This window comes from Zootoca vivipara, chromosome 16 (genome assembly GCF_965207765.1).
Source record: "Zootoca vivipara chromosome 16, rZooViv2.hap1.1, whole genome shotgun sequence".
In the NCBI taxonomy this organism is placed as follows: Eukaryota; Metazoa; Chordata; class Lepidosauria; order Squamata; family Lacertidae; genus Zootoca; species Zootoca vivipara.
In genome coordinates this window covers 32,762,166-32,787,692 of record NC_142599.1, presented here as the reverse complement: position 1 = coordinate 32,787,692, position 25,527 = coordinate 32,762,166, and the positions used below count along the sequence as shown (strand labels likewise).

Genomic DNA, 25,527 nt, shown 5'->3' with positions numbered 1-25,527 from the left:
TCGACAGTGGAATTTGCTGCCAAGGAGTGTGGTGGAGTCTCCTTCTTTGGAAGTCTTTAAGCAGAGGCTTGACAGGCATATTTCAAGAATGCTTTGGTGGTGTTTCCTGGTTGGCAGGGGGTTGGACTGGGTGGCCTTTGTGGTCTCTTCCAACTCTATGATTCTGCAAGGAGCTTAAGATGACACATATGGTTTTCCTCCTCACTTAATCCCCCTATGAGGTATGTTAGGCTGAGAAACAGTAAATGGCTCAAAATCACCCACTAAACTTCATGGCCAAGTGGGGATTTGAACCCTAGGCTCTCAGGTCTTATATAAATCTAAATCTCAGGGCAGTTCACAACATAAAAATGCAAAATGAGAACACAAAATGCATAATAATAGGAATAGGAATAATTTATTGGCCAAATACCAAGCATACTTGGAATTTTGCTTTGACTACATTGCAATGTAAAAAACGTACCTCATGCAAACACTATTCTGCTCACAATACAATACAACAGCCCAGCAAAGGAACCCCACCCCACATGAAAAACAAACCAATTACCCCAATCCGACAAACACATTTAAAAGGTCCGATTATAGAGAAAAGTACCCACCTGGTGCCTAAAGATATGTAATGAAGGTGCCAGGTGAGCCTCCCTGGGTAGGGCATTTCCACAAACGGAGCCACTGCAGAAAAGGCCCCTTTTCGTGTGGCCACCCTCCAGGCCTCTCATGGAGGAGGCACACAAAGAAGGGCCTCAAATGATGATCACAGGGTCCGGGTAAGTTTATATGGGGAAAGGCGGTCCTTGATCCATTTATAGGTCAAAATGAGCACTTTGAATTGGGCCCGGAAACTAACTGGCAGGCATTGCAGTCAGGCCAGGATCGGTGTAAAATAATCTCATCGCCTTGCTCCGGTGATCAACTGAATTCTGCGTCGGCTGAAGTTTCCGAACCGTCTCCAGAGGCAGCCCTACGTAGAACAAGTTGCAGTTGTTTAACCTAGAGGTCAGCATGGCATGATAGACACCAGTAGTTGGGCTACCCCTGTCTACATAAGGGCACACCTGGGCTACCTGAGCCTCAAGGGACAGCAAAAGATTCAGAAGTACCCCCGAGATCCATAACTTATGAGACAGCCTGCACTGAGCATAGTGGGTTGGGCCAGATGACCTCTGGAGACTCCTCCCAAGGATTCCAACCCCCCCCCACCCTCCAGCGCAAGCCCATTGGCACGACAAGAGTTAAGGCGGAGAGGCGACGGGAGGCATTGATGGACGCTGGCTCCTCCCACCCGGACTGGGGTGAGCTCAGCCAGGGAGGCTGCCCGAAGCCGCAGCGTTATAGCACTAGGGGCTGGACCAACTCTTGCAGCAGACTAAGGAGACAACAGAAGCGGCAGGTGAGTGCCTTTAGCGCTGCAGATGCAGTTGTGATGGACGCTGTTGGGCCGGGGGGGGGCGGGTGGCCAGCATAAATGTGTTGATGGATGTCTCTAGGAGGGAGGGAGGACGTTTGGGGGCGGTGGGGGGGGGGGAAATCCCATGACCAGGGAGAGCTGTATATTATATCCTTCAAGCCCCCTCCCTTTCCAGAAACCCGCAGTGCCCAGTAATAGGATGCGATCCCACTTGACCTGTCCAGTTTCTTCCCCTTTTCTCGCGAGGAAGCCTATTCAGCATAAGGGAATTTCCCTTAAAAAAAGGGGGGGGAGAACTTGACAGCTATGCCTGGGGTGCAAACCTCTGCCCCACCCGCCCACTTCACCTTGTCCCCACCTGAACTGCAGGGGAGGGGACCCACCCTTTAGGATTTCCATTAATTCCAGGGAATGTCTTGAATTTTTCCCCCTGCCCAAAAGCTTTCCTCTCAATTATCACCATGGATAATAAATGCTTTCCTGCAAGACTCTCTCCGAACGATTTGCAGCACCATGCGAACAAATCCGGAACAATTGCATGTATTGAAAGAGGTGATGTACTGATGCTCAAAACGGTACCCTTGGTTCTACCCCTTGTTCCTGGGAGGTGGCGGGGGAGGGGGCAGAAATCCCACCCCAACAAGGGGTGACCACTGAGCCCAGCGTCTGCGCTGCGCCCCTCCATCATTCTTCCTGGCTTGTTTACCACCACAGCAGGCATGGAGGTGACTCCCCCCCCCCACAATGCACACACACTTTGGGTCTCTCCCTTTGCATTGCTAACAGAATGGTTGCCATCGCACCTTTCGCTTGCCCACCCACCCAGTGAGCCCCACGCAGCCTCTGCAGTGATTCGGTTTTCTTCCTGCAGGAAGGGCTGGGCCGGTGGCGGCGGCGGCTGTGATGGCTGGAGGATGGGATGGGCGGCAGTGTCTAGGTTTGTACAGAGACGCACAGATCCTCACGTCTCTCTTTCTCTCTCTAGCTGTGGGATGCTCCATCTCTCTCCAGTCGTGGGGTGCTCTTTGCTTCCCTAAAGACTCATGTAGCTGGAGAGCCTCTGCCAATCCGTGCAGACAATACTGGGTGGATGGTACAATACTTTAACTGGGTACAGGGGTTCTGCATGCATTCCTAGGACTGTCTGCCATTAGCCGGAGGAAAGGCACTCTGCACTGTCTCAGAGACCACACGCTCCGTCTTGTTCTGGTCTAAACCTGGATTGAAAAGAGATGCCAGGAGACAATTGTTGGCACAAATTCCATCTTGCCACTGCCTTTCCTTATCCTTTTATCCTTCCCAATTATGGCCCAGTCCTTTGGGGAGAGAGGCATACGTGAGATTTGGCCTCATTTTTACCCTTACAACATCCCTGCATGGTAGGTTAGGGCTAAGAGACCATGAACATGTTGCCCAAGGCCACCCCATGAGTGGTAAATCAGGGGTGGGGTGGGGAGCATGGAAAGCTGCCTCCTTCTGAGTATCTAACTCAATACTGCCTACACTGGCTGGCATCAGCTCTCCAGGGATAGGACGCTGGTTGAGAAGGGTTGCTGGTCTCTTGCAGCGGATAAAAGGCCAAGAAAATATGTGCGTCTCCCTTTCAAACTAATTTTATTCTCCTGTGAGCTCCCACTGCCCCTCCAAAAGCAAAAACCTGTGCAGGGAAGTAGCCAATGGCTTTCCATCTCTGCCCACGCCTCCCCCCACAAGTGTACGTCAAGCCTCTGGGTTGATTCAGGACAGGCTGATTGCGTTTTTAAACGTTTTTGTTTTCTTTTTATTTTAAGAAAAAACCTCACCTGCTTTTGTTGTTTTTATTTACTTGCATTGTGACCCATCTTGAGCCCCTCAGGAAAGAGTGAACCAAGGGCAGAATTATAAAATATATTTAAATCACCATGATATCCCCTCCCAATTTCTAGAAACTATCATTGCTACCCATAGAGCTACAATTTCCAATATCCTTACATCCCCTGCAACATTTCTCCGATGAAAATAGGGAAATTCTATTCCATAATCATAATCATAATAATTTTATTATTTATACCTCGCCCATCTTACTGGGCTGCCCCAGCCACTCTGGGCGGCTTCCAACATATATAAAAACAGAATTAAACATTAAAAAGTGATAAACTTCCCTTCACAGGGATGCCTTTAGATGTCTTGTATAGTTAGTTATCTCCTTGGCTCAGGGGTCACGTAACTCCATACCCCACAACATTTCTCCGATGAAAATAGGGAAGTCCTAAGAGAAAGCGGGACATTCTGGGATCAAATCAGAAACTGGTATTGTTCCCTGGAAAACAGGGTCACTTGGCGGGTCTGTCCTTAACAAACTACAGTTCCCATAATTCGTTGTGGGGAGCCATGTGCTTTAAAGGTGTTGGAAATAAATAACATGTTTCCCTGGCACCCCCTCCCCAATCCCTGCCTATCTTAGATAAGAAAGGAGGATCCTGTGGATCTCTAGTTGTTGCTTGTAACTTACAGATCCCACCATCCCTCTCCATTAGCCATGTTGGCTGGGGACTGATGGGAGCTGGGAGGCAAACAGCATCTCCATGGCCTTCTAGATGCTACCTGTGAAATAACTAGGCAGGATATTCCCATCATGCCCTGCTTCAGAATTGCAAGGCATTTGCTGACCCCTGTTTAGATAAAAATATGGACCCGGAATTTGCCAAGCTTGTGATGAAGGTTGTCTTGAAAATGGTATAAAAAATTGTATAAAACGTGTCTGGAGGTTTCTGTCCTTACCCAAATCTCAAATTACGTGTAATTTTCTCCATTATTGCTATATTCCAGAGTGAGTGATACTAAGCATCTAGTGTAAGATTTGGGGCTATTTTCCATTGAGTCACAATTACGACTCAAGCTGCCAAGATTATATATAAAGACCACTTACACACACATGTTTTTCCCCCAAGTTGAAACTGGACAGCCACCTATCAGGGATAGGGTTAAGGGAGATTGTCTTTAGGCTTCCTTGAAAATATGATTTAGCCACTCCAACATTATTTACTGTAATATTGTCCCCTGTTCTTTCTCCCTCGCCCTCTCTCACAGAAACACACACAAGTTTCTCTGGTGTGGTTTAAATTACATCCAGAATAAGCTTAGGCAAACTCTATAAGAAAACCACATTAGTATAGTTTATTGCATTCAGATCCCCCCCTTTTCTCCAAGGACACACAGGGTTTTAATCCCAGTAGGGTGAGAGGCAGTGACTGGCCCAAGGTCACATCCAGTTAGGTTCATGGTCGAGCTCTAACCACTAGGCCACACAAGCCAGATAAGTTAGATTTACTTAAGACAGTTGCTTTCCTGTTGTCAGTGTTGTCACCTAAGCCCGAATCTGGTCACTAGAACCCAATGGGTCTGTCCAATGAAACTGAACGTTGAAAGACTCAGAGGAAACAAAAGGATATAATTCTTCACGCTGTACATAAACCGTGGAACTCCTTGCCACCAGATGTTTTGATGGCTACCGGCATGGATGGCTTTAAAAGAGGATTAGACAAATTCATGGAGGTTAATGAGGATACCAGCGGCTACCGGACATGACGGCTGTATATTATTTCCAGTCTCAGAAGCACCATGCTTATAAAAACTACTGTAATTACTTGGAATCACAAGTGAGGAAAGTTGCTATTGGACTCAGGTTTTCCTTGCAGGGTTCCCAGAGGCATCTGTGAGAACAGGAAGCTTGGGTAGATGGGCCCTTTGATCTGATCCAACAGGGCTCTCCTCTTGTTGAGGAGAGAGTCAAAATCCTTATTTGGGGGGCAGCTGGTCCCTTGAGCTGAGCCTGGACTAATTTGCAATGATTCTCCAGGGTTTCAGGCTTCCTGGAGATGCCAAAGATTAAACCTGGGACCTTCTGCATGCAAAGAAGATGCTCTGTTACTGAGGCACATCTCTTCCCTTGGCCCCCAGCAGCTCCAGGCTGGGTAGCTGAAAAGACCCCCTTCTGAAACCCTGAGGGCCTCTACCAATCAGAGTAGTCAATGCTGAGCTCTATGGACCAATGGTCTGGCTCTATATAAAGCAGCTTCCTATATCCCACTAAGGGACGCAGGTGGCGCTGTGGGTTAAACCACAGAGCCTAGGGCTTGCCGATCAGAAGGCCGGCAGTTCGGATCCCCGCAATGGGATGAGCTCCCGTTGTTCGGTCCCAGCTCCTGCCAACCTAGCAGTTCGAAAGCACGTCAAAGTGCAAGTAGATAAATATGTACCGCTCCAAGCGGGGAGGTAAACGGCGTTTCTGTGCGCTGCTCTGGTTCCCCAGAAGCGGCTTAGTCATGCTGGCCACATGACCTGGAAGCTGTACGCCGGCTCCCTCGGCCAATAACACGAGATGAGTGCCGCAACCCCAGAGTCGTCCACGACTGGACCTAATGGTCAGGGGTCCCTTTACCTTTACCTATATCCCACTAAGAAGGGGTTGTATTGGATAATAGCCACTTAGGAAAAAAGAAAAATGGGCTTCTATTCAATATGTCCCTTTCATAGCTCAGTGAGGCTGGACTTAATTGAGGTTGGATTATCTTTGTCCAGGGGTCAGCAAACTTTTTCAGCAGGGGGCTGGTCCACTGTCCCTCAGACCTTGTGGGGGGCCGGACTATATTTTGAAGGCGGGGAAATGAACGAATTCCTATGCCCCACAAATAACCCAGAGATGCATTTTAAATAAAAGCACACATTCTACTCATGTAAAAACACCAGGCAGGCCCCACAAATAACCCAGAGATGCATTTTAAATAAAAGCACACATTCTACTCATGTAAAAACACGCTGATTCCCGGACCATCCGCTGGGCGGATTTAGAAGGCGATTGGGCCGCATCCAGCCCCCGCGCCTTAGTTTGCCTCCCCATGCTCTAGTCTCCTCACCTAACACCCCACCCTTGGCAGAGTGCCAATATTTTCCTAAAATCGGGGAACCTACAGCTGTCTCCCCCCATTCCTAGAAATAGGTCAGATCTGATCCAGAACTGACTGGCATTTGACCCCAGCACCTGTTGTTTTTTTTAACCTCCTTGGTAAAGAGTGTATCTGAACTTACACAGAGTGCCTTCAGGCCCCTGCAGACCTCATGCAGCACTGGAATGAGAGAGAAAGAGGTTCTGGACAAGCAGAAACCATTACACCTCTCTTTTTGAAACTGGCAATGACTCGGAGGTGAGAAATCTCCCTGCACCAACCTTGAGCTATCTCTTCCTTATTTGTCCCCTCGCCTATTGGGCAAGAAAACTGATACCGTTGGCGAGCCAAAACTCTCCAGGACTGCATCCAGTTTGGATGTGAAATATACATGTTTTGATCTTCTTCTTGCCGCTTCTGCAGAGACTGTCCTGCATTGTCCTTGAGCATCTGGTGTTTTGTTTTTGTTTGAAAAATATTCTCCCTTTTCCTTTCTGCAGGGGGGTATTATGATATAAAAGGCAGTGGATGGCGATGGGTGGGGAAGGGGAATAGAGGGGAGGGGGCACACCCCACCATGTGACAGCCCCCGTTGTCATGAGAACTTAATTTCTCTTTCTGAATTATTGATGGTTAACGTACAATGAGAAGGAGGAGAGGAGGGATGCAAATCCTCCATCGTTTTTTATCATCTGCCGTGCAGCAATGGACCTGGGCTCAGTCTGTCTAGAACTGGTCGTTTGCCCCCCATCCTAATTCAGTTTCCTGGAGTGCTGGCTTTGAAAGCACATAGACTTTATTTTCTTTCTTTTTTTAAAAAAAAATCATATTGACCTCTCTTAGCCACAACAGGGAAACAGAATATTCATATTTAGAGACCAGAGTGGGCTGCTTCCATCATGCTCTGCCAAGGATCCTTTTAGAGGCATCTGATTAGCCACAATGGGCGACACGGTGACAGCCCATTGGTTCGATCCAACAGGGCATCAACAGGCCTTGGTCCATCAAGCATTGTTAAGGGTCAGTCAGGTCTCCCAGTGGGGAAGGGACATAGCTCTCCTTTGCATGTATAAAGTCTCAGGTTCAATCCCCAGGTAGGGCTGCTGGGAGAGAGACCCCCTCGAAAGCTGCTGCCAGTCAGTGTAGACAATATTGAGCATAATGACGCCGCTTCCTTCTCCTTCTTCTTCTTCTTTGGCGATCACTCGTATCCGAGTAAGATTGTCTTCCATCAACACGGTTTTAACGATGGGTCCGTAAGTGACTGTGGAGGCCAATTCTGGATCCACACGTTCTTCCACAGTGGGGACATTGGTTTCTGGGCGGGAGTTGATCACGGTGTGGATTTGCCAAGCGTGCCTTCCTCTTAGCACGTTTCTCCCTTGCGCCCTGTGTTCGAGCGTCTTCAAAATCCACAACACCTCCCTCTGAATACCAGTTGCAAGGGAGGGCTGTTGTCTTCACGCCCAGTTTGTGGGCTTCCCAGGGGCAGTTTTTGGAAACTGAAAAACAGCCTCGATCAGATCCAGAAGGGCAGTCTGGTTTCTTATCTTTCTTTTCTTTTGCTTTTTAAAAAGCAAAAAAGAAAAAAGAACTATACGTTCCTATATCCCACAATTGTGTTCACATTATTGGGTGACTTCCCTCGGTTTCCCCCCCCCCAACTGAATATCACAATCATATCCTTCTCTAGCAGTTTCAATATATCAAAATCTTAAATGTCTAACTTAATAGCATAACAATATCTTCTTACCCTTAATCTACAAGAAAATAGCATGTAACTACTTCCTCAGGTAACCCTAAATACTACAATACTTGTTCAAATAAGCTTTAAATTTCTTCCAATCTTCTTCGATTGTCTCTTCTCCCTGATCGCGGAATCTTCCAGTCAGTTCCGCAAGCTCCATAAAGTCCCGGGTTCTTCTCTTTCATCCCAGTGCCTTCATCCTCATGGGCCAGAAATGTGGAAGGTGGGAGACTGTTTTAATCCCCGTGGACCATAGAATCATAAAATTGTAGAGTTGGAAGGGACCCCTGCAATGCGGGAATATGCAGCTGCCCCATACAGGGATCGAACCTGCAACCTTGGCGTTATCAGCACCACGCTCTAACCAACTGAGCTATCCAGGCTGAATTTTTGTTTCGAAATTTGGACTGCATCTACACACATAGAACAGCGTATGCACATTTTATGCACATGCGGTTTCCTCTTTCCGGCCTTTTCTGTGGGGAAGTGAGGCAGGTCCCCCCACCCCCCACCCCGGTTTGGGCAATTGTGTGTAAGTGCCCCAGGGAAGCACTGAGGATGCTCTGTTAAGATATTTGCCTCTTGAAAAACTACATTTCCCAGAATTCTCTGGGAGAGAGGGGAAGGAGCTCTTGAAAACCATTTGTCATCTACAGGGAGATGCTAGTTTTGGTTCCTATGCATTTATCTTCTAACAGACTCATCTCTGTTTCATTACAACAAAACAGAAATGGGGAAGCTGAGGCCGTCCAGATGTTGTTGGACTCTGAGAATGCTCAGGGATGATGGGAGCTGCGACCCCACAACATCTGGAGGGCCACGGGTTCCCCATCTCTGCAAGTCAAGGATACAAGAAGAGCTCTTCTGGATCAGGCCACATGCCCATCCAATTCAGCATCCTGTTCTCACAAACCCTGCCTTTGTTTTCCCTGTCATCTGGACATTCCATTTATCTGTCACGCCTAATACCCATTGATAGACCCATCTTCTCACATAGCCTAGAATAGCTCAGTTGGTTGTGAGCGTGCTGCTCACAATTCCAAGGTTGTAGGTTTGATCCCCGTATGGGACAGCTTTTTATTCCTGCATTGCAGGCGGTTGGACTTAGATGGTCCTCAGGGTCCCTTCCAATTGTATAATTTGTATCACATTTGTGGCTGTTCTGTCGCCTTAGCTTATTTTTAAAACCCTATTTATTTTAAAAAACCTTATTAAAAAAAACTTTTAGCGCCATCACATCTTGTGGCGGAGGGTTCCATAAGCTGACTGTGGCAATGTGTCGCTCGATACTCCCGGCGGACTCTTCAGCCCTCTGTGAGTTTGGCACCATCTGCACTGCACATTTAAACCAGCACTATACCACTTTAAACAGCCATGCCCCCCCCCCAACCAGTCATGGAATTTCCTCCCCACCTGCCGCCTTCATGTTGAAGTTTCCATCGTATGCTGAAGATCCACCTCATTACCCTTCAATAAAAGCATCATAATAGCCTGCTAGAACAGGCCAAAGGACCATCTAGTCCAGGCTTCCTCAAACTCGGCCTTCCAGATGTTTTGAGACTACAATTCCCATCATCCCTGACCACTGGTCCTGCTAGCTAGGGATCATGGGAGTTGTAGGCCAAAAACATCTGGAGGGCCGAGTTTGAGGAAGCCTGATCTAGTGCGTCATCCTGTTCTCAACAGTGGCCAGCCAGACCCCTGTGAGAAACCAGTACCCTTTGACAGGTGAGAGATATACGTATTAGGTAAAGGGACCCCTGACCATTAGGTCCAGTCGTGACCGACTCTGGGGTTGCGCGCTCATCTCGCATTATTGGCCGAGGGAGCCGGCGTATAGCTTCCAGGTCATGTGGCCAGCATGACAAAGCCGCTTCTGGCAAACCAGAGCAGCACACGGAAACGCCATTTACCTTCCCGCTGTAGCGGTTCCTATTTATCTACTTGCACTTTGACGTGCTTTCGAACTGCTAGGTTGGCAGGAGCTGGGACCGAGCAACGGGAGCTCACCCCATCACAGGGATTCGAACCGCTGACCTGATCAGCAAGCCCTAGGCTCAGTGGTTTAACCCACAGCGCCACCTGGGTCCCATTAGAACCCACCTAACCTGCCCTGGAGCCTTATGGTAAGGGTAAGCAATAAATTGAAACAATAACAATAATTAGATAGACAATTCTATATGGCCCCATCTGCACTGAACATTTAAAACTGTATAGTACCACTTTAAACAATCATGGCTTCCCTCAAAGAACTATGGGAAGTGTAGTTTGTTATGGGTGCAGGGAGTTGTTAGGAGACCCCCCCTTCCCCTCACAGAGCTACAACTTACAGAGTAGTTCAACGGTCAACCTTTCTTCCCAGGGGACTTGGAACAATAGCTCTGTGAAGGGAATAAGGGTCTGCTAACATTGCTCTGCACCCTTCCCAAACTACAGTCCCCAGGATCCTCTGGGAGAAGCCATGACTGCTTAAAGTAGTATAATACTCCTTTCGAATGTACCATGCAGATGTGGCCTAAGATCAACCTAAACCCTGTTATGTTTATGTGCTCTCCTTATTTCCCTGTATCCCGAATTTTGCCTACACTCAGAAGCTGGCTTTGCCTTTTGCAGGGAACTTCCCAGGGCACCCTGGCGGGTGACATCCAGGCAGAGCCGACGGACTTGAGCGCCACCCGGTTCCCCTCTCGTCTTCCGGGACCATGCAGTCTCCGAAAAAGGGCCTGATCTGTAACCTGAACCACGTCCACCTGCAGCATGTCTCCTTGGGCCTCCACCTGTCGCGCCACCCGGAGCTCCAAGAGGATGCCAACACGTTGGCGCCCCCGAGAGACCGGGTGGGTTGCCAGGATTGCCACGGTCACGGCGGCAACACCCGCGAGCTGGTAGACGCCAACTCCAACAACCCGTCGCTGCCCTGCCGCTGCTGCGACGGCCACACGCTGCATTCGGATCTCAAGCGAGGCCTCCAGGGTCAGCCTCTCTCGCCCAACTGCCTGGCTCTGAAGCGTGAGGAAGAAGAGGAGGATGAAGAAGAAGAGGAGGAGGAAGCAGGTTCCCCGTCGGAGCTGGGCTCCTCATCTGTTAGTAGCTCCTCAGATATCAGCCTGGATGAGAGCCCGGTCTCTGTGTACTGCAGAGAATTTCCTGCCGAGGAGCCGAGGAGTCCCGAGAGCCAGCCCAACATTGTTCCCTTGGAAGATGCTCGCGGCATTCTCCCCCTCGCTGACCGCAAAGATGAAAGCTTGAACCTCAACATCCAGATCGGTGAGCCACGCCCGTCCCGTGTCTGGGACAGCCCCGACAGCTTGTGCAGTGGTAGCTCATTGGGGTCCACGCCTGACATGTCTTCTCCGTGTGGGGAAAGCCCGGTCAAGTCGCCCCTCGCTGATTCCTGCAGGGCTCCCCTGCCTGTACCTCCCCCGACCCGTCCCTTCAGGGCTCCCCCAGCCGTGCCAGCCCCCAAAATCAGCCCAGAGCTGGATTCAAACTGCAATGCTCTCCCGTGCCAGGAAGCAGAGCCCGGAAAGCTCTTCTCGGACCTAGTGGACGTCAACTCGAACCAGGCTGCTCCAACGAGGCCTCGTGTTTTGAGCGGCCCTCCGCCAGTGCCCCCCAGAACGAAGAGGGGGCTTCAGGGGTTGAGGCGAAGCGAAGCAGGGAAGCCTGCGATGGCCCTGGCAGATCTGCCACCCTGCCATGGCGACCCGCAGGCGGCGAGCAGCAGGAAGAACATCACTTCCTTCCACGAGTTGGCGCAGAAAAGGAAGAAGCCCGCGACATCAGTGGGGCCCCCACCCCAGACGAGGAAGGACCAGAGCGACTGGCTGATCGTCTTCTCCCCTGACACTGAGCTGCCGCCATTGAATGAGCTGACGTGTGGCGTGGCCCCTTGCCGGGAGACGGCCGGGGCCCCAACTCCACCATCAGAGCCGCCAGCCAACCCCGCCGGCCAAAGAGGGGTGACCACGTTCAAGGAATTGCGCTGCCGGAAGCAGAAAGCCCAGGTGCACTTGAAGGCGGGCACCCAAACCCCATGGCAAGTGGATCCCGGGAAGGGGGTGCCTGACGGGAGCGCTCCGCCGGAGGTTGTCGTGGAGCCACCACCAAACAGGCCCTTCAGGCCCCCGAAGGAAATCCCTCCCCGGAGGAGGAAATCCCGCCCCGGACTGCAGCCCATTGTGGAGGGAGGCTTTGAAGAAGGAGAAGATGGAAGGATGGAGGTGAAGGCGTCTGATCGAACCTCCGAGGGCCCATCCAATGGGAGGAGGGACCCCTGGATGCCGGGGAAGGAGGAGAGAGGAGAGAGGAGTTTTGTGGAGGGTAAGGCTTGGATGATCTCCCCTGATGTGGAGGCTCAGATTTTGGAGAGTGTACCTTACATTTAAAGTTATTTTACCCCACTTTGCACAATTGCTGCGTCCCCCAAAGCAATATTGGAGAACATAGCTTGTTAGGGGTGCTGAGAGTGGATCGGAGACCCCCAATTTCCCTCCCAGAGTTGCAGTTCTCAAAGTCCGCTGGGAAGAGGGGTTGCTGGGTAAATCACCCTGGGAACTGTAGCTCTGTGAGCGGAACAAGGGCCTCCGGATGACTCTCCGCACCTCAGGTGAACTACAGTTCCCAGAGTATTCTTTGCAGGAAGCTGTGACTGTTTAAAGTGAATCATAGGACTGCAGAGTTGGAAAGGACTCTGAGGATTGTATAGTCCAGCCCCCTGCAATGTAGGACTCTCAACACGCAGGTCACCCTCCCCATCTAGTTTGAAATCACACCAGACCCTGCTTTGCTTTGGAAATATTCTAACAGTTTTATTATTACTTTATGTATTAAATTTGTATACCGCCCTCAGGCGGTTTATTGCAAGTATTGTGTAGATGTGGCCCAGGTAGGGTTGCCAGACTCAATAGAGGACAGGACTTCTGTGCCTTTAATTGCCCTGCTCTCTTTTGAGTCTGGAAACCTTAAAGAGAAACCAGCAGACCTTTGCTTGGAAATTAAACAAAGAGTCTGCTGGTTTCTGTTGAAGGTTTCCAGGCTCAAAAGAGAGCAGGGCAATTAAAGGCACAGAAGTCCTGTCCTCTATTGAGTCTGGCAACCCTAAGCCCAGGGGGCATCTAATGGAGGCAGGAAGGCACGGGGGTAAAGCACATTTGTGGTTCCTATGAAAGAGAGCTCAATCAGGAAATGGATGTTGACGTGCCTTTAAACTGCTTCCCTCCCCAAAACACCAGCCAACAAGCCTTAGCCTACCAAATACCATTTAACCCTATGACTCCCTGTGCGTGTGATATGAGGATTGTAAAAGATGTGGTTGACTAAGAGGGGGAATATATCTTTGGGGTGGGGTGCTTGTTCTCCTCAAACTTCATATCTGCATGTGTTTCACTTTGGGAATTGTAGCTCTGGCAGGGGACTCGAGGTCTCCTAAGATCTCTCAGCACCCTTAACAGACTACAATTCCCAGGATTCTTTGGGGGAAGCCATGACTGTTAAAGTGGTATATTAGTACTTTAAATGTATGGTGTGGGTTCGAATCCTCGACTCTTTCTGTGAAGCACAGCGGGTGACCTTGGGCCAATCACTCTTTCTCTGTGTGTCTCTCACTCTCTGGCTAAATTACCTCATAGGATTGTTGTGAGTAGGGTTGCCAGACTCAATAGAGGACAGGACTTTTGTGCCTTTAATTGCCCTGCTCTCTTTTGAGTCTGGAAACCTTAAAGAGAAACCAGCAGGCCCTTTGCTTGGAAATTAAACAAAGGGTCTGCTGGTTTCTCTTTAAGGTTTCCAGACTCAAAAGAGAGCAGGGCAATTGAAGGCACAGAAGTCCTGTCCTCTATTGAGTCTGGCAACCCTAGTTGCGAGGGTGAAATGGGGTGTTTCCCCCACAACCGCTATGTATATTCTCCTAAATGGGATTAAGCTAGGATTAAGAATGGTCCATGGGGTCACGAAGAGTCAGACACGACTAAACAACAACAACAAGAAGAAGAATGGAATGGAAACACGGTGCTCACAGCATTAACACTCCATTTAGATCTCCCCACTCCCTTAAATTCCCAGGGAGATCTCCAAGCCACAACTATAGGCCCAGAGCAAGATCAGCACCTTCTAGTACAATAACAGCCCACTTTGGCCTATTGTTCCCCATCTGAAGAATTGGGGAAAAGGCCGTCCATTTGTCTCCATGGCAACAGGGCAACCCCTTTGGACATGTAAATAGCAGCACTTAACAGGCCATTACAGTAGAAGGTATTCTTAAGATAATGATCTTACAAAGAAACTTGTCTGACCAGATCAGCTGGCGTCTTCTTATAAATTATAATCTCACAGTACGGTCATATGGGTATTATCCAGACCAGGGGTCAGCAAACTTTTTCCAGCAGGGGGCCGGTCCACTGGCCCTCAGACCTTGGGGGGGGGGCTGGACTATATTTTGAAAAAAAATATGAGCGAATTCCTATGCCCCACAAATAACCCAGAGATGCATTTTAAATAAAAGGACACATCCTACTCATGTAAAAACACCAGGCAGGCCCCACAAATAACCCAGAGATGCATTTTAAATAAAATGGCACATTCTACTCATGTAAAAACATGCTGATTCCCAGACCGTCCGCGGGCCGGATTTAGAAGGTGATTGGGCCGCATCTGGCCCCCCGGGCCTTAGTTTGGGAACCCCTGATCCAGACTGAACCCCACCCCCAAAACCTATAACAATGTAAAATAAAAAAATTCCTTCAGTAGCACCTTAAAGACCAACTAAGTTTATATTTTGGTATGAGCTTTCGTGTGCATGCACACTTCGTCAGATACCTGATGTGTGCATGCACACGAAAGCTCATACCAAAATATAAACTTAGTTGGTCTTTAAGGTGCTACTGAAGGAATTTTTTTATTTTGCTTCGACTCAGACCAACACGGCTACCTACCTGTAACTATAACAATGTGTTATTTATTTTTCCTGGGGTGTTTAAGGTAGTTTCGGAGCAGGAATGCAGTCTGTGAGTGGGGCGCTCACGTGTTGCGTTCGAAAGAGTGTGCCACCTATGCGCTCAAGTAGTCGAGGTATACAAACGAACAAGTGTATACTCTGGCTGTGTGCATTCAATTCATCCAAAGCACAGTTAAAGCAGATGACTTCGTCCCCAAAGAATCTTGCAATTCCTCGCACCCTTAACAAACGACCACGGCACAGATGCAGTTTTGGTTTTTTTTTTTTCATAAACATTAGCACATTTCCAGGGACATCTTGTGCTTTGTTCCGGGGGGGGGGGGCGTCTGACAGACACACACGCTCCACTTCCATCACTGCTCTGCTATTAATGAGTTTTTAATTGGTTCCTTGTTTCGCTTTAATAGAATGAAGAAACGAATGCCACCCCAGCCAGCCTCTAAGGCACACCTTGAATCTGGTTACCTGGCCTAAAATTAATAAATAACCAGAAAAGGAGTTGCTCTGATTGGTCAACGTGGTTGTCAGTCGGAGCTGGGGGAACTTCTCCCGCCCCCCCTGCTGCCTCCCTCCCTCGACAACACACACTCATGCACTTGTGTTAGCAGGAGGAAGCAGGAAGAAGGAAATCACTTTGCATTTGTCTTCCTAGGCTGACAACCTTTGCAGTACTTGCCTTTCCCTTTCTTTCTCTTTCCACCGGAAGCAAACTGGTGTAAAAGCTCCCCCTCCCCCTAAAACAGGGCAAGAGCTATAATCAGCTGCCTTTTCCTGGTTCGGAGAGAATCATTTGTTGGCTTTTTGAAGGTAATGTAACTTCAACGGCCCACGTCATCGTGGCAGCGGTGCACTTAGGAAATTTTAGACTCTGGACTTCAGGGTTTCCCGGGGATTAAGGTTTGTGTGCTCTCGTCAGATAGTAATGTGGATTACTTTGCGAGACTTCAAGCCAAACTTGCTACATTTCAGGGTGGGGAAGTTTCTGTTTCAGGCTGGGGGCTTTGGAACAGAGAAACTTGCCTTCTGCTGAGTTAGACCACTGGCCCATCTAGCTCAGTACTGTCTACACTGACTGGCAGCAGCAGCAGCAGCAGCATCTCTCCAAGCTTTCCAGCCCTACCTGAGATGCTGGAAGTTGAACCAGGGACCTTCGATTTGCAAAGCAGATGCTCTGCCACTGAGCTACGGCCCTCCCCAGAATTTCAGACAGTGTCTACTGCCAGCTCTACATGGAGAACATGGAGAGCTACCTTATAGATCAGACCACTGCTCCATCTACCTCACTAATGTCTGCACTGACTGGCAGCGGCACACTGGGGCTTCAGGCAGGGGGTATTTCCCCAATCCTACCTGAAGATGCTGGGGGTTGAGAACATGGGACCTTCTCAGTAAACCACTGAGAGGCTATACATTTTGTTAAATAAATTAAGTAAGATTAGAAAGCAATAGCAGCCTCATACCTGCTCTGCCCAGACACTGAGGTCCAGCGCCGAGGGCCTTCTGGCGGTTCCCTCATTGCGAGAAGCCAAGTTGCAGGGAACCAGGTAGAGGGCCTTCTCGGTGGTGGCGCCCGCCCTGTGGAACGCCCTCCCATCAGATGTCAAAGAGAAAAACAGCTACCAGTTTTTTAGAAGACATTTGAAGGCAGCCCTGTTTAGGGAGGCTTTTAATGTTTAATAGATTATTTTATTTCATTTTTCTGTTGGAAGCCGCCCAGAGTGGCTGGGGAAACCCAGCCAGATGGGAGGGGTATAAATAAATTATTATTATTATTATTATTATTATTATTATTATTATTATTATTAATCAGCACAGTTTTGACATCGGTGGTTAAAATCAGTGCAGTTCCGCCATCTTAATTCAAAATGGTGTGCAATTGTATCCAAACACAGCAGGGGCAGATTGTCTCTTTTGGATGCCTAAGGGCTTCTCCTGTGCTAGACAGGGCAAGCCAGTGACCCTCAAGATATTGTCCATCTCTCAACCTTCCTCCGCCCCAGCCAGCAAGGTCAGGGAAAATGGGAGCTGGGAGTCAAGCAACAAGCAGAAGACTTCTAAGGCCGTATTCACACCATGCATTTAAAGCACTATAAAGAGTCATGGCTTCCCCCAAATAATTCTGGGAGCTGCCATTTGTTAAGGGTGCTAAGAGTTAATAGGGGGACCCTCCGTTCCCCTCCCAGAGCTACAATTCACAGAGTCCCCCGTGAAAAGGGCTTGGCTATTCAAACCACTTTGGGGATCACAGGGGCCTCCTGGCAACTCCCAGCACCCTTAATGAACATTTATCTCCCAGAATCCTTTTGGGGAACGCCATGAATGCTTAAAACGGTATCTCATGTATGGAGTGAGTGGGGCCAGAGTCCCCCAACTCCGGACTAGGGTCCTGCGTTTCCCAGCTGACGACACGCAGCTTCCAAACAAGGTTGGGTGTTTTTGCGCTGGGATTGTTTTGTGTTGCGTCGTGTCTCATTGACCATTATGTTTGTTCGTTGTCTGCTGTGTGACTTCTGGAAATAACTTTTTTTGTTTTGTTTTGTTTCATATTCTCTCCTCTTCCTCACCTTCCTTGCTCTTGACCCCCCCCCCAAACCTCTTTCTGGCTTCCCCTTCCACACCCCCGTCCCGCTTCCCATGTCAATCAATCAATCAATCAATCAATCACGCTGGTCTCGCTCGTTGTCTGGCTTCCATGCATTTCTCACTGGTTTGTCGCCCTCACGTGCTTCCAAACTCCCCCCCCCATCCATCCATCCCTCTCTCTGCACTGGCTTCTCTCCATGGTCCTGCCGCGACCTACTGGCCCCCTTGCCCTCGCTCTAACCTACAGCTGACGCCCTCCTTGCCCGCTCCTCCAGACCTCAGAATCCGCCCTACCCACCTCTCCTGGTCCATTTCTCTGTGGTGGAGGCCCCGGCATCCCTGCACCCCTCACTCTGCCCCGGCTTAGAGAGTGTGGAGCTTACCTCCCCTGCCCCTCCTGCCCCGGCCTTCTGCCCCAGGCTCAAGACCTTGTCCTGCGAGGAGGTCTGCCTCCTGGCTGGGGGGCAGGGGCAGGTCTTGGGCACTCTCTCGCCCGAGGAGCTGCTCCCCATCCGCCTCTCCCCCATCGGGGCCTACTCCCCGCCTGCCAGGAGCGTCCTGCCTTTCCTGGAGAGCCCTGACCTGGCTGTGCTGTTCTCACCCCTCTTCCCCCGCAGCCGCACCTTCCCCGCCTTAGCTTTCCCACCCCGCCAGGTGCCCGAGGGGCCGTTTGGAGCCCGCCGCGCCCCCCTTGACAGCCAGGCTGGAGCAGGGCTCGGGAGAGTGCCCTGGGGCAGTATGGAAGCCAAAGAGCCGGGAGCTCCCAAGCAACGTAAGCCGCCTCTCCCCTCATTCCCCACCCCTCTGCTTCCCACCTCCCTGCCTCGGTCAGCTCTTCCCCAAACTGTGTGCCTCCTTGAGAGATTTGGTTGAAGGCTGCAAGGCCAAAGCAGCTGCCGGCACAGAGACAGAGGCTGCCCGTTGCAACTCTGTGCGAATTGCCGTTCTGGCCTTGTCCAATCAGCTTCTTGTGGGTACGGCTACTCCCGCCCTTTGGCATCAGGTGTGTGCAGCTGGATGGGGGACTTGAGGTCCTCTATAGACCAGTGGTTCTCAAACCTTTTTGTGCCACCGGCCCCTCGGTTCTATAAACTCAGCTCCGGTGCCCCCCACTCACCTCTCTAAAAAGCATTACGCAGAACTGCAGCCCGCTAAGAGGGATAATAACAGTGAAATTCAAAACAGTAACAACCAATTGCACATTCGTTCAAAATCCAATGAAAACTATTTGCAGGCAGCGACTGTTTAAGGGGTGTCTGATATGTGTGCCACTGCGCATTGCGCTGAGCCCAGAAGTGCCCTGAAAACATCACAAAAAGGGGGTGCAACAGGACGGGGGGGCAGAACCAGGTAGGACAGCCCGGTGACCTGCATGGGGGTCCAGAACGTAGCCCCTGTGCAATTGGTCTGTGTCTTTAGATTAATTAAAGCAACTAATTAGATTAACTTCATCCAGTGATACCAGTTTTTTGAAATCTGATCGTCATTTACATCGCCCTCTTGCCTCTTAGCGCCCACCCCACAAGTAATCGCATTGCCCCCCAGGAGGTGGTACTGCCCACATTGGGAACCAATGCTCTCTAGACCAGGCCCCCCCAAACTTCGGCCCTCCAGATGTTTTGGACTACAATTCCCATCATCCCTGACCACTGGTCCTGTTAGCTAGGGATCATAGGAGTTGTAGGCCAAAACATCTGGAGGGCCGCAGTTTGGGGATGCCTGCTCTAGACTCTTATTATTGATCACTACAACCTGCTCTGGGAGGTGTTTTTGGACTGAAGAGCTGGGTAAAAAATGCTTTCAACAAATAACTTGGTTGGACTCCAGCTCCCATCAGCCCCAGCCAGTGTAAACAATGGCCAGGGATGATGGGAGTTGTAGTCAAGCAACATCTGGAGGTTTCCCCTAACTGTGCTAGGGGGGAAAATTAACCACCCTGAGAGGAGGCTAATAGTCGCATGTTTCTGATCATCTCCAGTCCAGACTGGTTGCCTAAGTCAAGATATACACTGACTGACTTGCCAGGAAAATACAAGGGGAGAGCTCCTCCAAGGAGGGTGAAATTCAAAGAGCTATAGAGGGACTATTCAAGTTCATCCTCCTGCTGACGGGAAACCAAATTTGCATGCCTCCAGCCCACAGTTTCATCGGCATTGTTTTTTTTAAAAAAAAATCAAAGCCATGAGGACTGGAAGCTTGCGGGTTTGTTTTTAAAATGAAACAAGAGATTCTCAACATGTGGGAGTCTGAGCCAAACGGAAGGAAGGAAGGAAGGAAGGAAGGAAGGAAGGAAGGAAGGAAGGAAGGAAGGAAGGAAGGAAGGAAGGAAGGAAGGAAGGAAGGAAGCCATTGGGTGGTGTGGAAAGCACAGAAATTGAGATATTACATATCTAGGGCTGCAACACTTAATCTAGCAGTTGATCAGGGGTATTCACATTGATTTTTTCATTGCATTTCCTTCGCTTCTTTTATTTTTACCTTGTATTATTTTCTAATTTTATTTTTATTCCTCCGAGGAGCCCAAGTTGGCATACATGGTTTCTCCCTTCCCTGGTTTATCCTCACATCAACCCTGTGGGGTAGGTGAGGCTGAGAGATGGCACTTGGCCAAATGCCACCCGGTGAGCTTCATAGCTGAGTGGGGATTTGAACTCCAGTCTCTCAGGATTGAGAGACTGGCGCCCTCGGCATAAGGCAGCTTCCTGACTTATGCCATTAAGTTTTTGAAGCTGGTTATATGTGCTTGGCAGGCAGAAGGAGAGGCTGTTTCAAGTAGAGCTTGGAACGAACTAGTTCAGTGTAACAAAGCTCACCAAATTAGCCCACAAATCTCTGGTCTGCACCTGAAAGGAGTTCCCACAATTTGTTGAGTGAATTCAATTCAATTTGGGGTACAATTTGGAATGATTTCTAGTTCACCTTCAAGTTCATTCCCTTCCATGTGTGCATTATTATTATTATTATTATTATTATTATTATTATTATTATTATTATTATCTCTTTACTTTAGACCAGGCATCCCCAAACTTCGGACCTCCAGATGTTTTGGACTACAATTCCCATCATCCCTGACCACTGGTCCTGTTAGCAAGGGATCATGGGAGTTGTAGTCCCAAAACATCTGGAGGGCCGCAGTTTGGGGATGCCTGCTTTAGACACTTTGGCCCTTTAAGCTGAAACATCATACCGGTAATTGTTGGGAAAACTAAACGAAACCATCCACATTCTGCTGTGTGTGTGTGTTGATGTTTTCTTCATCTTTTAAAGTATGTTCTATATCATAGCACAGCAGCTTGCCACATTCTGAATGTTGATTACCCCTCCCCCCCTTTTTGATGTGGACTCGAACTGAGAACTGAACTACAGTAGTTTGTTTTGTAAAAGGATAAAACTGAACAGGGATGTACCGTAGTTCCTTTTGTGTGTGTGCGTGTTTAAAAAAAAGATTTCTTTTTCTTCGATTCGCTTTGTGAGGGCTTGGCTAATAACTGGAATAAATAAATAAAAATCCTTGCATCCACAGAGAAGCTAGATAGCCTCTTGTCCTCCATATGTTGACTTCCCTTCTTTCTGTCCCATCTTCTTCCAGTCAAACATTCCCAGTCCTTTGGCGGTGTCCCAAATACCAGCCATCTGTGGGGGGCCGATGCTGATCGAGTCTGTGCCCAACTTCGAGAACAAAAGAAAGGTACAATCTTTTTTTTTAAATAAAATATTCTTTATTGAAAATCTTTAAAATTCAACATATAGAAAGAATAAAATATAGATAGCAAATATGACAAACATAACCACACGAAACAAAAAATAATGTCAACGCAAAAATTGCTTCAGATGAAAAAAAGGAAAAAAAAACTAACTTAAAAAAACCTAACCTAACATAACGTAACATATAACAGTATTTTAGCATGACATAACATAACTTAATAATCTTAACATAACATAACAAGTACAATTTAAGAAAAGAGAAGGAGGGAAAAAAAGAGGGGAAAGAAAGAAAATAGAAAAAGAGGAGAGAAAGGGGGGGAAAAGAGAGAGAGAAGAACAAAAGAGCAGAAAGAAGAACATATATATTTCAACCACTTTAGCGTTACGCATTACTAAAATCTACTATCCCCCCACCCTTTCCCCCCTCCACCATATCGTGACTTCCAACCGCTCCTATATTCTGATTTAGGTTTCACTGATAGACCGCATACCTCTCTCTTATTTAATTTATTTTCTTAATATTGTGCCCCTCATAAATCCGCTATTAATTGCGCCTTTTCCACTTGTTTTTGTAAATAAATCTTGAGCGGTTTCCACTCTTCTCCTGCTTTTTCTTCGCTTAAACCTTTAGATATTCCAACTTTGATTGCTAAATTTTGATAATTTATTAATTTGGTCAACCACTCTTCTTTATTTGGTATTTTTTTGCTCTTCCAATTTTTGGCGACTAAGAGTCTACCCGCTGTTGTCACATGCATTAGCACACATCTGTCTTTTGGTTTTATGTCTTCCTTCAACATGCTCAGGAGGAAGATTTCCGGCTCTTTTTTAAAGGAGTATCTAACTATTTTTTTTAATTCTTTGTATATCTCATCCCAGAACTTCTTAATTTCTTTGCAGCACCACCAAATATGTAGGAAAGTACCTACTTCTTCCTTGCACAGAAAGGTACAATCTTAAACACACACACACACACACACACACACACACACACACACCACTATTGATCATCAATAATTGTTGATCACGATTGGTTATTAATTATTATTTTCCATTGTTGACAATACTGAGCTTACTACTACTTGCGACGTGCTAGGAAACGTCTAGCCTCGTGGTGTTAACAAATTAGACAAGAGTGTTCAACTTTAGAGGTTGGGGTGGGGGACATGTTAGGAGAGGAAGAGGAGGGGGAAACACAGGCAAGGGGAGAGAGATGCATAGAGCCACCCAAACACCTTCAATACCTGGGAACACTTCCCAACTCCTATTCAGGCCTTGTTCGTTCCCATGGCGACCCATGTCTCTGCTGGCACCTTTAATTCTTGAAAACCTGAAGCGCGGCCAAAGAGATGAGGATTCCCATGGAAACGCGTTGTATTCCTAGGAAACCCCAGGAAGATTGGAAAAGAAAAAGAGACAGGGAGGGCCTGCCACCTCCTTTTCCGTCTGTACCCCCAATGGGCATCCACGGAGAGGGAGGCAAACATATGAAACTTAACTTCCAGATCCCCAGCTTTCATTTAAGAGAGATAGAAAGTGAGCCCCCATTCGCGCTATACATTCAAAGCACAACAATACCACTTTAAATAGTCATGGCTTCCCCCAAAGAATTCTGGGAGATACTTTTTGCTAAAGGTGCTGAGAGCGATTAGGAGACACCCCCCCTTCCCCTCACAGAGCTACAAGTTGTTTAATAATCCCCAGGGAAGTCTGGGAATTGTCGCTCTGTGAGGGGAAAAGGGATCTCCTCACAGCTTTCAGCACCCATAACAAACTACAGTTCCCAGGATTCCTTGGGGGAAGCTGCAGCTGCTTAGAGTGGTATAATAGCACTCTGAATGTTTTGTTGCTGGCATCTGTCTGTGTTGAGAGACAAAGGAGTGTGCCTCTGGGGGTGACGTCAAACCGCTGGAGAGTCGCAGCGCCTGCTGTGGCTGCAGAGTCTGGGAAATCGTAACTGCTGCCTCCCGTGTTGTTTTTGCCCCGTTAGCGGCACCAAAGTGACCTTTATGGGGTGCAACCCTGGGTAGTGTGTATGGAGGCCCCTTTTCAGCCTCGCTGATGTGATCCAAAGGAAAGCAGAGCAATACGTTTGGCACCAGCTTGGCTGCAGGAGTTGCTGGAGTGGCCATCCAACCTCCTTAAGGACTCCCACTCCTGAGTTGTGTAGCACTTTGAATGTATAGCTCAGATGATGATGATGAATTAAATGCAGTGCTTTTTTTCTGGGGGGGGGGGCACAGGGACGCATACCCCTAAACATTTTGTGAATCTAAGTTTGGCCTCATTGAGGGCCCGTATTTCAATATGATTAGGAAAATGAGAGTACCCCTGAATATATATTTTTTAAGAAAAAAGACCACAGGGCAGTTCACAACATAAAATACAACACGAGAACACAAAATACATAATAAAAGCAAACCGACCATTTAATCAGCCAAAGGCCTGGCTATAGAGGAACATTTGTTGCCTGGCACCTAAAGATATGTAATGAACAAATGTAATTAACAAATATTGTGTAAATGTTACATTCTTTTTTCTTTGTACTGTATTTTAATGATTTAAATAAAGGTTATTATTATTTTTTATAAAAAAAGATATGTAATGAAGGCACCAGGCAAGCCTCCTGGATGGTGCTAGCATTTCAGCAGGAAGCTATGACATGTGTACTGCAGTGGTACCTCGGTTTTCGAACGTAATTCGTTCCGGAAGATTGTTCAAGTTCCGAAACTCAAAAACTGAAAACTCAGTACGGAAGCTGTGTTTTTGGTTCGACTTCTGAGCTGAGGCGCGTTTGAAAACAGAAGCATTTTCTTCCGGGTTTACGGTGTTCAAAAACCGAAATGTTCGTCAACGGAAACGTTTGAAAACCAAACTTAACTTAATTTGTTCTGGAGGTCCGTTCATAACCTGAAACTGTTCTTAACCTGAGGTACCACTTTAGTTAATGGGGCCTCCCGCTGCCGCCGCCGTGCAATTTCTGTTCTCATCCTGAAGCAAAGTTCTTAATCCGAGGTACTATTTCTGGGTTAGCGGTGTTTGTAACCTGAAGTGTCTGTAACCTGAAGCGTCTGTAACCCAAAGTACCACTGTAATTGGAAAAGAAGCGAGCAGTCTGCCCTGATATTGTTTGCTGGTGCAAACAGCATTCAAAGCATGATCGCTTGCAACTGCCCCGATACCATCATAAGCCCAAATCATAACCAGAAAGGACTTCTGGACGGCGGCCCCCGAAACGCAAGCAAACAATGTGCCCCCCCCCCCCGTAATCCTCTCTCTTCTCTCGGCTTTCCCCCAGCTTTGCTCGTGGCAGTCAGTGCCTCCGTGGACAAGATCGTCGCCCATTTCAGCACGGCCCGGAACCTTGTTCAGAAGGTTTGTTTTGACGTTACATTTTATGCAGCCCAGCGGCTGGTTCCCCATTGCGGGTGGTGGGGCGGAAGGCAGGGAGCCCAGGCGGCAACAGAGGCAATGATGGGCAGTCCCCACTCCTTGTTGGTTTCCCCATCCTTATCCTCCTTCCCCCAGCTGATTTATGTAAGGGCAACGTTGAGACTAGAGAGGAGGAAGCTGACAGCAGGAGCCACCCCTTGGACTGGCTGTAAGAAAAGAAGGCAGGAAGGTGGGGGCTGGCTGAACGCAGACCGAGCATTGGTTGGCCGCTGCCCCATTTGCCCTAACAAACCAGCTTCCGCTAATTTTATATCCCCCCCCCCGTTTCCTCCAAGAAGCTAAAGGCAGCATCGATAGGGCTCTTGCTTCTCCGCCAACACCCTAATTTAGCCTTGCAGCTGGTTGCGGGTTGAAGAGACACACACCCTGCATTTATACCCCCCCTTTCCTTCGAGGAGTTCAAAGTGGTGTAGTGGTTCTCTCCCCCCTTCAATTAATCCTCACAACAACCCTGCGAGGTAGGTTAGGCTAAGAGGCAGCGACTGCCCCAAGGTGAGCTGGCAGCAGAGTGGGTACTTGAACCCCGGTGTCGGAACCGAGCCAGCAGTAAATCGTGCCTTGCAAGTTGGAGTTAACTCTGTATTAGCAAAAACACAATCTACATAGGGGGGACAGGCCTAACGTGGAGAGCAACATGTCCAGCAGGTCTTGCCCCCTTGAAGCAGTTGTAGAGACTGAAGGCGCTTGTCTTCCCGCTGCTGCCTAAGTCTCCTACTCTCCAGGGTTACCCCCCAAGCAATCAGAGACTGCA

The 25,527-nt window shown here is 48.5% G+C and overlaps 1 protein-coding gene and 1 non-coding gene across 4 annotated transcripts in view; one reads left to right on the top strand and one right to left on the bottom strand.

Moving 5' to 3' along the window:
• Positions 1-1,285: 1,285 nt before the first annotated feature.
• Positions 1,286-25,527, top strand: part of RUSC1 (RUN and SH3 domain containing 1) — a 30,338-nt gene continuing 6,096 nt past the window's right edge. For 2 of the 3 annotated variants that reach the window (XM_088660155.1, XM_088660154.1), the window contains exons 1-5: positions 1,290-1,390; positions 10,694-12,403; positions 17,866-18,390; positions 21,208-21,306; positions 24,622-24,698. In XM_088660155.1, the coding sequence (XP_088516281.1) occupies positions 10,783-12,403; positions 17,866-18,390; positions 21,208-21,306; positions 24,622-24,698 (2,322 nt within the window). In that variant the 5' untranslated portion in view covers positions 1,290-1,390; positions 10,694-10,782. Of the gene's footprint in view, positions 1,391-10,693; positions 12,404-17,865; positions 18,391-21,207; positions 21,307-24,621; positions 24,699-25,527 lie in introns of all 3 variants that reach the window. The other variant, XM_088660156.1, reaches the window with a different exon arrangement.
• On the bottom strand, positions 8,390-8,463 carry TRNAI-GAU (transfer RNA isoleucine (anticodon GAU)). Its single transcript has one exon. It is a non-coding gene; the product is annotated as a tRNA-Ile (tRNA).